Source organism: Carlito syrichta, unplaced genomic scaffold, assembly GCF_000164805.1.
Source record: "Carlito syrichta isolate Samal-C Ts95f unplaced genomic scaffold, Tarsius_syrichta-2.0.1 Scaffold303218, whole genome shotgun sequence".
Taxonomy (NCBI): domain Eukaryota; kingdom Metazoa; phylum Chordata; class Mammalia; order Primates; family Tarsiidae; genus Carlito; species Carlito syrichta.
In genome coordinates this window covers 62,105-79,779 of record NW_007247314.1, presented here as the reverse complement: position 1 = coordinate 79,779, position 17,675 = coordinate 62,105, and the positions used below count along the sequence as shown (strand labels likewise).

General features: G+C 50.4%; 1 protein-coding gene across 1 annotated transcript in view; it reads left to right on the top strand.

Annotated features, from left to right (window-relative positions):
* The window catches only part of DPYSL2 (dihydropyrimidinase like 2), an 85,588-nt gene extending 68,165 nt beyond the window's left edge, over window positions 1–17,423 (top strand). The window contains exons 9-14 of the mRNA XM_008058128.1: window positions 3,941–4,097; window positions 4,446–4,587; window positions 6,568–6,738; window positions 12,271–12,450; window positions 13,273–13,438; window positions 14,893–17,423. Of these exons, the coding sequence (XP_008056319.1) occupies window positions 3,941–4,097; window positions 4,446–4,587; window positions 6,568–6,738; window positions 12,271–12,450; window positions 13,273–13,438; window positions 14,893–14,984 (908 nt within the window). The 3' untranslated portion in view covers window positions 14,985–17,423. The remainder of the gene's footprint in view (window positions 1–3,940; window positions 4,098–4,445; window positions 4,588–6,567; window positions 6,739–12,270; window positions 12,451–13,272; window positions 13,439–14,892) is intronic.
* The last annotated feature ends 252 nt before the right edge of the window (window positions 17,424–17,675 follow it).

The following is a 17,675-nucleotide window of genomic DNA, read 5'->3' as shown; positions in this document are numbered from 1 at the left end:
TGTGTGTGTGTGTGTGTGTGTGTGTGTGTGTGTCCTGGCGAGAGAGAGAGAGAGAGAGAGTGTGTGTGTGTGTATGTGTGTGTGTCCTGGCCGGGTTTTCACTCTGCTCTTGTGGCTGTGTTTTGAACTACATATGCATGGGCTTCCATTGGTTCCTCCATTGGATTTGTCCTCCTGCTTCTTGTTCATGGGAAATGACTGTCAGAGCCGGGAACTGTCAAACATTTCTAAACCCCAGCCTTCCATTTAGTCTTCATGAATGCACTCAGGCCCCAGGCTGGTTGTGAATAAATACCACCCCCATCTTCTGCAGCTCTCGGCCTTACAAGCGAGCCTGCCAAAGGCTGGCTTGGAGTCACCTCCTTCAGTTTAGACTTTCCCTGGAGAAGAAAATCATGAAGGGCCCACGGCCGCCAAGAAAGCGTCAGCAGTGTATTTACAGAGGTGCAGAAAGGCCAATTAAGCCCATCCTGTGGTTTATTGTTATTAGTGGTAATTATTTCTGGCATGCGGTTCAAGGGTGTCTGAGGCCCGACCGGGCCCTGGAAGCTTGTCCACGGCTCCCTCGCGTACAGTGTTGATAGAATGGGGAGAGGATCTCTGGGTGGGGGACTCCAGGCCACTGGTGAGGGGAGGCAGAGCCCCCCTGTGTAGACAGATCCATATTTCCTTAGAGGTGAAGGCCTCACAGATGATGGCTGTCTCCTGCCCTGCCTTCTGGGACTAAAGAAACAAACAAAATCAAAAGACAGCAAGGACCTCAAGGAATTTGAGCAAAGCAAAGCAGAAATGAGCCTCGAGATGCCCCATTCCTTGTGTCCACCCTTCACCTGGCCCTGGTCCAGGAGTCCTCAGACTGCCTTAGTCTAAGGAGGAAGGTTCTGGACAGCAAAGGCCTTGGAAGCTCCGACCCAGATCTGGGGTTTCCAGAAGCTGAAGGCCAAGTTCAGTCTCTTTTGGTGAGGCACAGAGGGAAGGGATGCAGCCTTTTAGAGCAGCTCCCCGAGTTGTGTTTCGCAGAGAGGCATGAGCCCACAGCAGTAGGACTCACGCAGTGGTTTTCAGGCCGCTTTCCAAGAACCAGCCCTTCCTTGGAAACTTACAGAGGAGACAATCAGCAAGAGGATGGGTGATAGCAAATTCCAGGAAACCCGGGAAAATGTTGATCCTCATGCCATGCAAGGGTTTTCAGGGACCATCCAGCCACTCTTTCTCCAAACACCTCTGCTCTCATGAGGTTTTTCTGTGGACAGGACCAGGAAACCTTCAGGATGGCAGGTCCTCACCTTGGTGCTCAGGTGGACGGTGGCCAGCAGGACCTGCAGCCCTGGCTGGCTCAGTGGTTACTCTTAAGCCGATCTGTCTGATGCCTGAACCAAATGCAAGAAGCTGGAGACTCTGTAGGAACAGTGGGCCACTACTGGGTCCCTCACAGCTATTTGCATTTCACAAACACCCTTGCCCGATGCTGAGGGTTTCTCATTATGATGCTGTGTTTTTCCACTTTGAACTGAGCTGGGATAGTTTGTGCGACCACCCTGCTGGCTCCTTGCACTGGGCTTCTGCCTGGGAGCCTTGAGGAGGTCGGGAACCAGAGGACCCTTCTGGGCACTGGTCCTTTTCTTCCTGGGGGCTTCCTTTTGGGTTGGGCCTGGAGCAAGCCCTCCCTTTTGCTGGGGGTGGGGAGCTTGCGACTGGTGGCCTGGGTGAGCTGCCTGCGGTGGCCTCTGACACTCCCTGGCTGTACAGCGAGTCCTTTGTGAAATTCCTGAGGCAGGAGGGGGCAGCGGTGTGGAGCCAGCTCTCGTGGCATGGCCGGCAGAGAGAGTGTTGTGGTGTATTATCAAGTGATAAGGCCTCTGAAAAGGCCATGGAGAAGAAGGGACATGCATTCCTGACTGCAGAGTGCCTGGCCTTGAGAGCCTGGTGTTTGGAGAACAGGAAGCCTGGCTGGATCCCTGTGGCGGGGGAGGCGAGGGGAAGTGAACTCAGCGGACGTGGGAGCAAATTCTAGCTTGGATGCCTTTAATTACTTATTTTTTAATGTTTTTGGATCCAAGGGGTGCTAGAGCAAGTTTGCTACATGGGTGTGATGGTGAGGTTTGGGTTTCCTGTGGAGCTCATCACTCAGGTGGTGAACGTGGTACCCAATGGGTGGTTTTTCAGCCCTGACCCCCTCCTGTCCTCCCCTCCCCCTTCTTAGGAGTCCCTGGTGCCTGTCATTCCCAGCCTTATGCCCACGTGTACCCAGTGTTTAGCTCCTACTTGTAAGTGAAAACACACAGCGTTCGGTTTTCTGTTTCTGTGTTAATTTGCTCAGAATGATGGACTCCAGCTGCATCTATGTTGCTGCAAACTACGTGATTTTGTTGATTTTTTTTTTTTAATGGACGTCTTTAATTAACGAAACATGAGCTCATTTAACCAAGTGAACTCACATCTGTGGAGTGCCGACGATGTGTGGGCAGATACACTATTCAGGGGGTCTCCATCAAGTGGAGAGTCAAAACATTCAAGACTTGGCAGTGGAGGATGGGCTGCTCAGATGGATGGCGTGAGACCTGAGTTGAGTTTTGGATGCAATCAGCTTCAGATAAGGAAGGGCATCGGATGCTTCAGCGTGGAGGGTGTTATTTTTTATCCTTGAAGGTGGAAGAGCTCCTTTGGGGGATCCCACGCAGGAGACTGGTATGGCGAGACTGTGTTTTGGGAGGATCACTCTGGGAATGTCATGTCATGGGGAAGGAATGGAGAGGTGGAGGGGCAGTGAAAAAACAAACGTAACTCTCCAGTCCATTTGGGAGGCTCTGTTGGAAGGAGCTGGAGAGAAATGATGAGGTCTGATTTAAAGGAAGATTGCATGCAAGGCACCAAAGCGCTGGCATTCGATGGATTATAAATGATTCCTGGGCCATGCACTGTGGCTCACACCTGTGAATCCAGCACTTTGGGAGGCCAAAGGGAGAGGATTGCTTGAATCCAGGAGTTTGAGACCAGCCTGAGCAATATAGCAAGACCTCATCATCTCTGCAAAAAATTAAAAAATTGGCCGGGCATGGTGGCGCATGCCTGTGGTCCCAGCTACTTGAGAAGCTGAGGTGGAAGGACGCCTGAGCCCAGGAGGTCGAGGCTATGGTAAGCCACGATCATGCCACTGCATTCCAACCTGGGTAAAAGAGTGAGACCCTGACTCAAAGAAGAAAAAAATGTTCCCAACTTTCTGGCTTATTCTTGAGTGGGTAAAGAAGAGGACATAATTGGGAATCAGGGAGTTGACATTCTTTCTTGAATAGGAAACTCTGAAATGATTGTGCAAAATTTGTTTCTCACTCTTACAAAGTCAGCTGTGAATCTGGTGGCTGTCAAGGTCAGCTAGCTCCAAGCAGTGACTCAGGGATCCAGGCTGTGTCTCTTGGGCCGATCTGGAGGACTGTGTTTGCTTTCATGTACTTTAGTCTGGAGATACCACGTGAGATTTCCTCTCAGAGGCCTTTTAGTCAGAACTAGACACTGCGAAGAGGGCTGGGAACTGTGTACAGAGAGTTTGTGGAACATCAAGGTTAAGTCTGAGGTGTCACGGGTAATCCAGCAAAGGTCTAGACAGTACTGAGGACTGGGTGCTTAGACGCCCTCCGGGCAGAAGATTGTTCATAGACTTGGGAATCAACAGTGTAGGAGGTGGAATCCTTCCGGATGTCTGGGTTCCCCTAGGGAGAAAGTGTGTTGGGTTCAAAGCACAGGGACCAAGGGTGAAACCGTAGGGTGCTTACTTTCATGGGTGAATGACTGGTAAGGCACTGGGTTTCCCTGGGATGAGGCTGACGTCTTCTTTAAAGGGATGGTGAGAGCATCGGCGTGCTGCTGAACAGGCAGTGTCTCCTGGTAAGGGTGTGCCCTTCCTTGCTGTTTGAGACTGAGCCTTGTGTGTTCTGTTTGCCAGGAACTGTGGTGTATGGCGAGCCCATCACTGCCAGCTTGGGAACAGATGGCTCCCACTACTGGAGCAAGAACTGGGCCAAGGCTGCTGCCTTTGTCACCTCCCCGCCCCTGAGCCCCGATCCAACTACTCCAGACTTTCTCAACTCCTTGCTGTCCTGGTGAGTCCTGGCGACGTGTTCACACTTTGCATTTTCAGTCTTTCCTCAGACCAGACTGACCCGGAAGGTGACCACCTGGTAGCCGAGAGCAGGCTTGCACACAGGTAGATCCTTATTTACCAAACTAGGGCTGCTAGACGAGATCAGGGAATTACCACTCTGTAACCATTCTGGGATTAAAAACCTGCGCCATCTTGAAAGCTCACCCCTGGGGATGAATGAGGCATCAGGAGGACTCCTCGATGGTGGTCACAGTCCCTCCCGTGAAATAATCTCACCAAGTAGATTTAGCTGTGTTCACGGTGTTCTCACGGAGCCTCAGCATCACGTCGTGTGTTCTTCTTCCAGCGGAGACCTCCAGGTCACTGGCAGTGCCCACTGTACCTTCAATACCGCCCAGAAGGCAGTAGGAAAGGACAACTTCACCTTGATCCCTGAGGGCACCAATGGCACCGAGGAGCGAATGTCTGTCATTTGGGACAAAGCTGTGGTAAGGAGTGATGCCTCCCTTGGGCTGAGTCTCTGCTTTTCCCTGCCTCCTCATCTGATGGCCATGGGCTCATGGAGGCCTTGAAGTCACAGTCAAACATTCTAGAAGCTGGTGTTTGTAAGACAATATGTTTTAGGCCTGGAAATCTAAGATGACTCCCTCTAGGTCATTCTCTCCTAAATATTACATATTCTTCCCATTAGCATCTGTGGAACAGTAGAGACTAAAACTGTCTAGATAGGCTTTAAATATGACTCTGTGGATCAGTCAGGTTTTTCCTGGCAGCCTGGTGAATCCATTTCCTTAAAAGTATCTTTTGGAGCTCTCTGGATTTAGAATTTCTACACGCTCCTGGCTTCTGGTAGTCCTGCTTCAAATGTTTGTTTTTGACTTGGAGTCTCACTCTGTCACCCAGGCTGGAGTGCAGTGGCACGATCACAGCTCACCTCAGCCTTGACTTCCTGGGCTCGGGTGGTCCTTTCACCGCAGCCTCCCGAGTAGCTGGGACTACAGGTGTGCACCACAACACCCAGCTAATTTATTTTATTTTATATTTTATTTTATTTTATTTTTACAGAGATGAGGTCTCGCCATGTTGCCTAGGCTGGTCTCGAGCTCCTGGGCTCAAGCAGTCCGCTTACCTCAGCTTCCCAAAGGACTGAGATGACAGGCGTGAGCCACTGTGCTTGGCCTATTACTGTTTTATTGGAGGAATGTTGTCTGATTGTCTCATATTTAATTTCTTCAGTTACTGATTAGAGTGAATAATTTTCATATGCCTTTGGGCCATTTGTGTCTTTCCTCCCTCTTACGCCAGCTCATTTCCTTTGTCCAGCTTTTTACTGGATTGAGAGTGGGTTTGGGAAGGGAAGGACTTGAGAACATGTGACTGGTACCCCCACCACACCACAGAAAGCCAGATATGGGGCCAAGCTTTCTAGGTTGGCTGCACTAGAAGCCCAGATCCGCGCCTGTATTTTGTTGAAAAGGACTACAGCCAGTCCGGCCAAAAATGCTGTTTCCTGAGGCCGCATGGCTGCCCCTGCAACTTCAAAAAATTTCTTTTGTTTTTGAACTAATTGTAGATTCAGAGGAAGTTGTAAAGATACCATGATAGGTCCTGGATACCCTTTCCTCAGTTTCCCCTGCGGTTACATCTCACGTAATTGTGTGTGTGAGACATCAAAACCATAACATTGGCTGGGCTTGGTGGCTCAGCCTGTCATCCCAGCACTTTGGGAGGCCGAGGCGGGTGGATTGCCTGACCCCATGGGTTTGAGACCAGCCTGGGCAACTTGGCAAGACCTCGTTTCTACAATAAATCAAAAATTAGCCGGGCGTGGTAGTGTGCGTCTGTAGTTCTGGCTACTTGGAAGGCTGAGGCAGAAGGAGGATTGCCTGAGCCCAGCAAGTCGATGCTGGGGTGGCCGTGAGCGTGCCACTGCACTCCAGCCTGGGTGATGGAGTGAGATTCCAACTAAAAAAAAAAAATCCCCAAAAAACAAACAAAAATAAAACAAATTTTAAAAAAAACAACACAGCATCAACAGTGTCACAATGTGCGTGTATAGCTCTATGTCATTTTGTCACGTAGATTTGTGTAAGCACCACTGCAATCAGGACACAGGTCCAGCCCATCACCTTGAAGACCTCTCTCCTACTGTCCCTCTGGTGACACTCCCAGCCCCTTCCCTCCACCCTCCCTGTCCCCTGGAGGAATCCTTCGAGCCGCTCCTCGGTTCTCCATCTCTGCAATTTTGTTATGTGGAGAATGCTGTGGAAATGGAATCCTACAGTATGTGACCTTTGAGGTTTTTTTCTTTTTTTCCAATTATCATAATGCCCTTGATATCCATCGGCATTATTGGGTCCATCAAGAGTTTGTTCCTTTTTATTGCAAAATAACGTTCCACCCTTTATCTCTTTAACTTGCTTTTGTGCACATGTGTACATGTGTGTGTGCTGTCCTCCCCTCCCCAGGTCACCGGGAAGATGGATGAGAACCAGTTTGTGGCTGTGACCAGCACCAACGCAGCCAAAGTCTTCAACCTTTACCCCCGGAAAGGCCGCATTGCTGTGGGATCCGACGCCGACCTAGTCATCTGGGACCCTGACAGCGTTAAAACCATCTCCGCCAAGACACACAACAGCGTAAGACCCGATCCAGACAAGTTATAGTCACAGAAAGAGGCAGAGGAAGGGAAAGTACCAGGATTTCCAAACCTACTCGCTGTGACAGGAGTGAACTTCTCTCCAGGATCTGTACTAACTTGCAATTGACTGAGGAAAAAAAAGTAGCCGTTTTGTGTTCTTTAGTGAGGCCAATGAAACTGTTACTCACCTCATCATTTTGGAGGATCCCAGCCTCTCTGTAGACCTTCAGAGCCTCCAGACTCAAAACATTACACGAGAACCTTCTAGAAGTCAGGCACCATCCCATTTTCACAGTTCAGTACAGCACTTCCTAGGTAGTGCTTTTTGCAAGAAAGGGACCCAAATCGGTTGGTCACATGGCCTCTCCTGAGATGCCCATTGGGCACTTTGATTCTCTTAAGCCCCTGTTTTCTTTTCTTTTTCTTTGAGTTGGAGTCTTACTCTGCCACCCAGGCTGGAGCGCAGTGGCACACTCATGGCCACCCCAGTGTCGACTTGCTAGGCTCCAGCGATCTTTCTGCCTCAGCCTTCTAAGTAACCAGAACTATAGGCATGCGCTACCACATCCGGCTAATTTTTTATTTATTGTAGAGACAAAGTCTCACCAAGGTGCCCGGGCTGGTCTCAAACCTGCGGGCTCAGGCAATCTTTGCCTCTGCCTCTCAAAGCGGCCCTTGTTTTCTCTTGTCAGTGTTGCCATTCAGAAACCTGAATGACAGTCCCTCTTTTATATATACACATACACATGAGAGAGAGAGAGAGATTTTTTTTTTTAAATAGTAGAGACAGACTCCTGCTATGTAGCCCAGGCTGGTCTCTATCTCCTGGTCTCAAGCGGTCCTCCCGCTTCAGCCTCTGTAAGTGTGTGAGCCACCGTGCCTGACTGACAGTCACTCTCATTGTCTTAAAAGAATTGATTGACTTTGACTTCTCCCTAGTACAAGACATAGCTGCAAGCCATTCGCTCGGGATGTTAGGCTCATTCTCTCGCTTCTGGATCTGGGCTGTAGGGCTGAGAGCTACCCTTTCTTGCTTTTTCTTTATTGATTGATACATTATATGTGTGCATGTGAAATTTTATTACATGCGTAGACTGCTTGATGGTGAAGTCAGGGTATTTGGGGTATCTGTCACCCAAGTATTGAGCATTTCTGTGGAGTCCTATCCGATAGTAGGACATATCTTGCTCTGTGGCTCAGGCTGGTCTTGAATTCCTATCTGTAGGACTCCATAGAAGTAGTCCTCTCTGCTAGCTGTTTTGAAAAACACAACACATTGTTAACTGTAGTCAGCCAACTCTGCTGTCACACTTACTTAGATCCGTGTTTACCAAACTAGGGCTGCTTAACTTACTCTCTTGCTCATGCGATGCCAGGCAAGTGACTTGAAGTCTTTGGCACCTTAAGCTGAGATAAAGGGTTCAGTCGCGGTCTTTGATTGTCCTGTGAGTCTTTGAGGCCAGCGAGCGTTACGCAGAGGTGTTGGACACCCCGGTTCCTCAGACGGAATGGTACAGGTACAAAATGGAAAGAACACAGGCCGGGCTCAGTGGCTCAGCCTGTCATTCCAGCACTTTGGGAGACCGAGGCGAGTGGATTGCCTGAGCCTGCAGGTCTGAGACCTGCCCAGGCAACTTGGCGAGACCTCGTCTCTACAATAAATCAAAAATCAGCCAGGCATGGTAGCGTGCACCCGTAGTTCTGGCTACTTGGAAGGCTGAGGTGGAAGGATCGCCGGAGCCCAGCAGGTCGAGGCTGCAGTGGCCGGGAGCGTGCCACTGCACTCCAGTCTGGGTGACAGAGTGAGACTCGAAATCAAAAAAAAAAAAACATGGACAGGGGAGAGCTTTGGAAAAGGAATGGGCCTCAGGCAGAAGTGTATCATGTGAGGAGCTCGTGTGAATTTTAAAGTGAATTCTCTCTTTTTTTTTTTTTGAGTCAGAGTCTCACTCTGTTGCCCAGGCTGGAGTGTGGTGGCACAATCACAGCTCACCACAGCCTCAACCTCTGGGGCTCAAGCCATCCTCCTGCCTCAGCCTCCCAGATAGCTGGGACTATGGATAAGCACCATCACACCCAGCTTATTTTTTACATTTTTTGTAGAGATGAGGTCTCACTATGTTGTCCAGGCTGGTTTCAAACTCGCAGGCTCAAACAGTCCTCCCACCTTGGCCTCCCAAAGTGCTGGGATTGCAGGCATGAGCCACTGTTCCTGGCCTGAAGTGAGTTCTTAATGACTGGAGAGATTATTCTCGATAAAACTCTAAGAGGCAAGCCAGCCAGACAGGGAATGAGATTCCAGGGCCCACCCCAGACAGCCTGGGCCACCAACCCCACACCTTCCCCACATGCCAAATTTCTCCGGGACTACCCTGGGTCTTTGCCACTTTCCAGGCCTCTGTTTTGGCTGTGGCGAACCTGGGCTCAGCTCTGGCTTCTGCTTGCACCCATGGGTCCCAGCATGGTGGGTGCCTCTCAGAAAGCTACTCAACTCCACATTTCCCTCCTTACCCACTGGCTGGCTTGGAGCCCACTTATGGCAGCACAGCCCACCTGTGGCTTCACACACAGCCTCTTGGGGGTCCTGGCGGGCACCTTTCTGGGCAAGGGTTTTCTGGAACCCCGCCCAGCGAACCTTTTTGCTCATAGGCACTAACTTTCCATTCCCATTCACTCTCTCATTTGGCCTTCTCAGTACAGGGACCGGAATTATCATCCCTGTGGGGAAGATAAATAAACGGAGGCTGAGAGAGCTTAAGGGACCCATCTAATGTCACACAGCGATTTTGTGGTCGAGCTAGAATCAGAACCCCAAGTTGTCCAAGGCTCTTCCCTGCCAGGCTGCGCTTACAGCCTCCTGGTCAGGGTTAGACGGAGAGCATGCTTGCCTCCCTTGCAGGCTCCCCCTTCCCTTCCCTCACTAGGTACTCGAAGGGGCAGATGGGGCTCCTTACCTAGGATGCAGGTGGCCAGGCTGGGGGCTCGCGCTTGGAGCTCTTGGCCTAGAAGCAGAGAGCGTGTGAAGGCGTGAAGATTCGGGCAGACAGGTTCTGGCTTCCAGACACTTCCACCCACACCCGCCCTGCTTCTGCCTCCTGGTGACCCTTGTGGCGATGTGGACTTTCCGAGTGCCTGTCTTCCGTCCCCACCTGTCCTCAAGAGCCAGGGCTCAGTGTGCCTGTGTGTGTGTCATCTGGGAAAATGCAAATAGGAGCCTTTCCCATGTAATGCCGGGCTTCCCACCGCAGGACTCATCAGCTTTGATTTGGAGCATCTCGCCAGCTGTTATTGACAGCCCTGTTGCTGAACCTTGGCCTGGGTTTTTCCAGGCATCCGCCAGATGAGGAGTTTTAGAAAGGCCGTGTGGATGTGGGCTGACAATGTCTGAGCTTGGTGCACGATGCAGCCTTGCTGCCTCACGGTCTGATGGTGGAAGGGAGGCTCTGGGTGCCTTGAGCTGTGACCTGACCCTTGGACTTGTCAGTGTGGAGCCACTCAGAGGTATGGGGCTGGTGCCTCCGTCTTTTAAGAATGGGAGATGGCCCCACATAAATGAGCACATAGGTATGTATACATTGTACGATGTCTCGGGTACTGCAGGGCTGGCAAGCTTGCTGGCAAAGTGCGATAAAAGGCCTGACTGGCTGGGCATGATGGCTCACACTTGTAACCTCAGCACTTTGGAAGGCTGAGGCAGGAGGGTCACTTGGGGTCAGGTGTTCAAGACCAGCCTGGGCAGCATAGCCAGACCTCACCTCTACAAAAAAATTTTAAAATTAGCTGGGCTCGGTGGCTCAGCCTGTAATCCTGCACCTTTGGGAGGCTGAGGTGAGTGGATTGCCTGAGCCCGCGGGTTCGAGACCCGCCTGGGCAGCGAGACCTCATCTCTACAATAAATCAAAAAAAAAAAATCAGTCGGGCGTGGTAGCACGTGCCTGTAATTCAGCTACTCGGAAGGCTGAGGCGGAAGGATCGCCAGAGCCCAGCAGGTTGAGGCTGCAGTGGCCGGGAACGGCTACTGCACTCCAGTCTGGGCAACAGAGTGAGACTCCAACTCAAAAAAAAAAAAAATTAGCTGGGCCTGGTGGCACGTGCTTGTGTAGTCCCAGTTAACTTGGGAGGCTGAGGTGGGAGGATTGCTTGAGCCCAGGAGTTCAAGGTTATAGAGAATTATGATTGTACCACTGCCCGCCAGCCTGGGCAACAGAGAGACCCTGTCTCTAAAAAAAAATCCGGCAGTGAATGAGCGAACGTGTTCTAAGTGGCCACTGTGTGCCAAGCAGTGTGTTAGATACTGTTGTTGATTTCTTTTGGTGTTAGCATCAGTCCTGCAAAGTGGGCTCTATTTGTCTTCTTATAGATGAGACACTAAGACCCAGAGGCGTGGAAGGGATGTGCCCAAGATCACACAGCTGGTGGACAGCAGGCCTGGAGTGTGAGCCCAGGGCAGATGGCTCCAGGGCCAAGGCTGTGCCCTTTATTCTCTCTGGTAGGATCAGGCTGTCAGGGCCTAGGCAGTCAGCTGTGGAGTGATGTGGAAGAGATGCATCATCCAGGCCTTGAAGGATGACTCACGCCCTTTCAAAGTGTATTTCTGAGAGGACTGGGGATGTATTGTCATCTCACATAAGCCTCGGGAGGGTGGCGGATGTAAAACCAAAGCTCTAAGACAAGATTAAAGTGATCTGCCCAGAGTCACACAACTTCTGGGTTTTATCATATCTGAGATGGCCTCGATTTTTTTTAAGAGACAGGGTCTTGCTCTGTCACCCAGGCTGGAGTACACTGGTATAATCATAGCTCTCTGCAGCCTCAACCTCCTGGGATCAAGTGGTCCTCCCACCTCAGCCTCTCAAATAGTTGGGACTACTTTGGCCTTCCAAAGTGCTGTGATTAGAGACATGAGCCACTGCGCCTGGCCGATGCCATCAATTTTTAAAAGACATTCCATTAGGTTGCGTACCCCAATGAAAGAAGACAGACCCAAGATGAGGAGTCTCCTAGGAAATGCACACATACTTCCTACACAAGTATTTTGTTGTGTGTGTGTGTGTCAGGGTCTCACTCTGTCACCCAGGCTGGAGGGCAGTGGCATAATCACGGCACACTGCAGCCTCAACCTCCTGGGCTCAGGCAGTCATTCCGCCTCAGCCTCCCGAGTAGCTGGGACCACAGGCACATGCTACTGCACCTGGCTAGTTTATTTTTGTAGAGAGGAGGTCTCGCTGCATAACCCAGGCTAATTTGTGCTCCTGGGCTCAAGCCATCCTCCCGCCTCAGCCTCCCAAAGTGTTGGATTTACAGGCGTGAGCCTATCAGAGAGGTGGGAAAGGGTCTCCTGCATTCTAGGGAAGGAAATGAAGACACAGAGATTAAGTGCCTGCCAGGTGGCCAGTCGGGACAGCACCCCCATCTCTGGGCTTTCTCTGGAGTTTTGTCCACGTGGGGTCAAGGGGATGGGTGCTGCTGGACTGACTGGGTCCAGTCAAGGTGGACCTAACAGAGACTCCACTGTGCTGTCTTCTGCCAGGCTCTCGAGTACAACATCTTCGAGGGCATGGAGTGCCGCGGCTCTCCGCTGGTGGTCATCAGCCAGGGGAAGATTGTCCTGGAGGACGGCACCCTGCATGTCACCGAAGGCTCCGGGCGCTACATCCCCCGGAAGCCCTTTCCGGATTTTGTTTACAAGCGTATCAAGGCAAGGAGCCGGGTGAGTAGTTCTCTTCTTAGGACTTGTTTTTTTTTTTATTGTTATGGATTAAGTTCAGTGCCACGAACACTAAGCTCCGTGAGTCAGAACCTTGAGTGAGGACAGGGGATTCCAGGGAGAAGGGGACCCTGAACTTTTTCTTCCTGAGACTCCTTCTCCGCAGCAGCCTGAGCAAAGTGAGACCCTCGTAGGTGCTAGGGTGAAGAGTGTGGGTTGAGGGCCCAGAGTGGGATGAGGGCTCAGAGGAAGGGAGCACTGCTGCAGAGTCACGGGAAAGAGTGTCGGGGAGAGGACATTTGAGTTGGGTATTAAAGGTTAAGTAGGAGTTTGTCAAGTCAATTTGGGAGATAAGGGAGCTTGGTAGAGAGAATGTCATGAGCATAGAGAATGGATATATAGTGTATTCAGGACATAGTGGAAAGTCCACAGCACCAGTGTGTGGGGACATGAGGCCAGGAAGAGATGGAGAGGTCAGGGAGTTGAAGGGAGAGTGAGATTGGAAGGAAAATTTGGGACCAGATCTTGAACGTGACACCAGATCCTCATGGCATATTTGGAGGATTCTTACAAGGTTTAATGTTGAAGTGCCCTGTGGGGGGAATGATAAGAAATGTTAGTTTTTGGAGAATAACCGGTTCCCAGTGGCCTGCCCTGTGGGGAGCTGGCACCATGCCGTCTGTCCCTGTTGTACCTGTCTGTAAGAACCCTGTGTCCCCAGATCTCGCAGGCCCGTCTTGGCCTCGGGTCCTTCCTCACCAGGAGGTTGCTAGCAAGGGGTCCTCCATGACTGTGGCCTGAGTCAGGGGCTTTTGTGTTTTGCAGCTGGCGGAGCTGAGAGGGGTTCCTCGTGGCCTGTACGATGGACCCGTGTGCGAGGTGTCTGTGACGCCCAAGACAGTCACTCCAGCCTCCTCGGCCAAGACGTCTCCTGCCAAGCAGCAGGCCCCACCGGTCCGGAACCTGCACCAGTCTGGATTCAGCTTGTCTGGTAGGGTTTTGACCTGGGGAGGGCCTAGTTCTGAGTTGGAGAGCCTGCACTTGCATTTGAAAAAGGGGCAGAGGCTCACACCTGTAATCCCAGCACTTTGGGAGACCAAGGCGGGAGGATTGTTTGAGACCAGCCTGGGCAACATAGCGAGACCCCATCTCTACAAAAAATTTGAAAACATTAGCTGGACATGGTGGTACTTGGTGTTCAAGAGACTGAGGTGGAAGGATCGCCTGAGCCCAGGAGGTTGAAGCTGTGGTGAGCTAAGATTGTGCCACTGTACCACAGCCTGGGTGACAGAGTGAGACTTTGACAAAGAAAGAAAGAAGGAAGGAAGAAAAGACAGAGGGAGGGAGGGAAGAAAAGACTAAGTGAGTTAATATTCACAGTATTTAGAGCCATTTGAGACCTTTTAGCTGTTTCCTTGGCTGGAATGTGTGATGTCCCCTTGCTGAGAGGAAAAGTCCACATTCTAGAGTTTCCCGTCTTGGAACTTCCTTTCCATCTTTTGTCTGGCCCATGACCAGAACCTTCCACTCTTGCAGCTGCCTGAATCTCAGAAGGTATCCAGATTCCTATGGCATGTTCAAGAAATAGTTAATCCAACTGAAGTTTTTTTCTTTTCAGATGCACTGGTTTTTAGGTAGTTAGCACGTGGGTTATATTTGGATTACCAATTCTCAGAGCTTTCAAAATGATGAACTTTAGTTTTGTCAGAGGTGAAAGCGTTGTAAGCACATCTGTACCAGGCCATTCACACGTAAGGTACTTATGGGACGCCTCCTTGACTAGGGGAGAGACTGCCAGAGACGGGGCTGTATCTTCAGAAAAGCCCCAGCCAGCTTGACTCACGGGAACAGGGGTAGGATGGAATCTGAAATGTAGTGCTACTTTATTTATTAACTTTTTTTTTTTTTTTAGAGACAGGGTCTCGCTCTGTCACCCGGGCTGGAGTGCAGTGGCACAGTCAGCTCACTGCGGCCTCAAACTGCTGGGCTCAAGCGATCCTCCTGCCTCGGCCTCCAGAGTGGCTGAGATGTTAGGCGTGTGCCACCTGTTTTATATTTTTAAACTTTTTTGTCGAGACGAGGTCTCGCTATGTCGCGCAGGCGGGTCTTGAACTCCCGGGCTCAAGCGATCCTCCTGCCTTGGCCTCCCAAAGTGCTGGGGTTACAGGCATGCACCACTGGGCCCTGCGTGCTTTTTAACAGCTGGTTTTTCTTTCTCCAGTCCTAAGTCCAACTAGCTTCTGCAAGGACTGCTTTATACAGTCTGTGATGCCCTGGCCTCCTTGGGGCCGTCTCCTTTTTGTCCCCTGAACTTTCAGCGAGGCTTTAGAGAAGCCTGGAGAACGTGGCTGACATTTCTCTCCCAAGCCGTGTGACTTGGGTTTGCAGCAGGAGCTGGGGCGACTCCCGGGCCTCTCACCCCTCCCTCCTCTCCTCCCTCTCCAGGTGCCCAGATCGATGACAACATTCCCCGTCGCACCACCCAGCGCATCGTGGCTCCCCCGGGTGGCCGTGCCAACATCACCAGCCTGGGCTAGAGCTCTCCCGACCACACGCAGCCCACTGGGGACGGGGGACGGGACACCTGAGGACATTCTGAGACTTCCTTCCTTCCTTTTTTTTTTTTAAGAGCCTGTGATAGTTACTGTGGGGCAGCCAGTTCATGGGGTCTGCGGGGGCCCCGCACCCCGCTTCTCACCGGGAGTTACTGATCTCACCCACCCACTCCCCTACACATCTCCGAATCTCACACCCAGGTCTGTCCACTGAGCTCGTACACGGAACCACACCCAACACTCAGACATGCGAAACAAAGCAGGTCACGGCGAGGGTGTCCTCATCACAAACTCCGTAGCACTTGCTAGCATCTTCCTTTTCATGGGGGAAGGTAGAGTGAATTGCCCAGAGCTGCCTTTTTCTTTTCTTCTGAAATTGTTTTTAAAAAGATTTTTTTTTTCTTTGTGGGGCTGGGGAGGGGTCGGGGCTGAGGGGAGAGTCTTTTTTTTTAATACTAAATTGGAAAGTCTAATTCAATATTCATACAAGGGGTTTGAACTGGACATCCTAACGATGCAATTATGTAACCATCGAGCTGATTCAGGGTGGTTGGCAAACTCACCGTGCCCGTCCTGAGAGGCTCCAAGTGTCCACATCGCCATTCCATAGTCTTCTGGGTCAGCTGTTGAGAAGAGGCAGGCTTTCTTTTTTGGCCTAGATTTTGCCGCGGATTCATTCTTTTGAGGAGTCTCTCCACCGTTTTTCTGCTTTCTCTCTTGCTTTTTCATTCACGGATATTTCCAAGTGTCTCTGCCTCTTTCTTCGTGTGTCCTTGTCTCTGAGATGGCGCGTTTCTCTGCTTTCCTGTTGTGTCTTCATAGAGCCAGGTCTCCCATTTCACGGTGGTCCCAGAACCCTCCCAGAAGGATCTGAGCTTTGCTGTGGCAACCGTAGAATCACAGTGCCGTAAAATGCTCGTCCGTGTGAGACTGGTGCTACCCACCCGCTGTCACGAGGATGTGATGCTCGATACGCTGGCCAGGTGCAGGGTGGGGCTGAGTTATCTCACCCACATGTCACACGTGCCCAGGCATGGGACCGCAGACAGTGCCGAGATGGTGAAATTTGAGGTTGCAGAACGGGAGAGATTTTCCTCCGTGTGATGCTGTCTGGCCAAAGACACAGTCAAACCTATAAACCGAGCCCCCAAAATCCAAGAGAGCCAACCAGCCTCACGCTAGCCACTAGCTCAGAAGTGCTAAGCTAGTGGGTGTCTGGCCCAAGGCCCAGCTGTACCCTGGGTTTCAGTATCTTTAGGGATTCCAGACCACACTGGGATGTCTCACTTTGGGGGGGAAAATTCTTTTTTCTCTTGTCCAGTTCTTTCAAAAGACGCAGTGCAATCCAGGGTGACCCTATACACGCAGAAAATCTTTGGGGAATTTGACTTCAAGTCCATTTTACTTTTCAAGAGGAAAAAGAAAAAAATCTATGTTATGAATGGTATGTCACGTCCCAGCTGTTGTGGGGAGAAAACCTTCCACCTGAAACACACGGCCCCCTTAGAGACCACAGGTGTTCTCGGGTCTCCGTCCCACCGCCCTCTCCTCACCTCTGTGACCATTTCCCACTAGCTGGCATCTTCGTGTCCTTGTTGGCTTGAGTGGCATTTCATTCCAGACGTTTACAGGTTCTCTTCAGCAGTGTCGTCTCTGCAGGCTTTTAAAAACCAAATCAGCTTTTGTCACGCGTCCCATCAAAAAAGTAGGTCATGACATCACTTCCCTTGTTTCTCCACACGTTTTTGCCTTTGGGATTATGGTTGGGGTTTTTTGTTGTTGTTGTTTATTTGTTATTTTAAAGGTAAATTGCACTTTTAAAAAATAATTGGTTGACTTAATATATTTGCTTTTTTTTTTCTCACCTGCACTTAGAGAAAATTTGAACAAGTTGGAAAAAGAAATTTTTTTGTTTCAATTCTAAGAAACACTCGCAGCTCCTTTGTATTCACTTGAGTCTTCCTGTTTTTTCCTGTACCAGGCCATGGTAATTTTGGTTGTTTAGATCATTTTCTTTAAAGAACAATTGAAAACCTGAAGATTCCTGCAGGCTGTGTAAGCATGTTTACCCGTTGGCTTGCTTTGTGTGTCTGTTAAATGAATGTCATATGTAAATGCTAAAATAAATCGACAGTGTCTCAGAACTGAATAACTGCAGTGACTTGATGCTCTAAAACAGTGTAGGATTTAAGAATAGATGGTTTCTAATCCTTGAAATTGTGATTGTGACCCATGAGTGGAGGAACTTTCAGTTCTAAAGCTGATCAAGTGTGTAGCCAGAAGAGTACTTTTTTTTTTTGTAACCACTGTCTTAATGGCAAAATAATTATGGTAAAAAACAGGTCTCGTGTTTATTATTCCTTAAGAACTCTGTGTTATATTACCATGGAACGCCTAATAAAGCAAAATGTGGTTGTTTCAGGGTGTGTCTGTGTTGAGATATTCACGAGGCGGCTACTTGTCCCGGGCCTCCAACCCAGCGTCCCTCCACAGGCATTCCAGGGGCCCTCGGCTTCGGTTGGGTGACGGTACAATCCAAGCGTTTTGACTGCATGTCACAAGTTGCTATGTCAAGGCACAGGATGGGGTGTCATTTCCAAGCAAAGCCATAGCCTCTGGGCTCATGGGAAGCTGAGTGTCAGAAATCCTCAGACTCGGTCTTAGGGAGGTCTT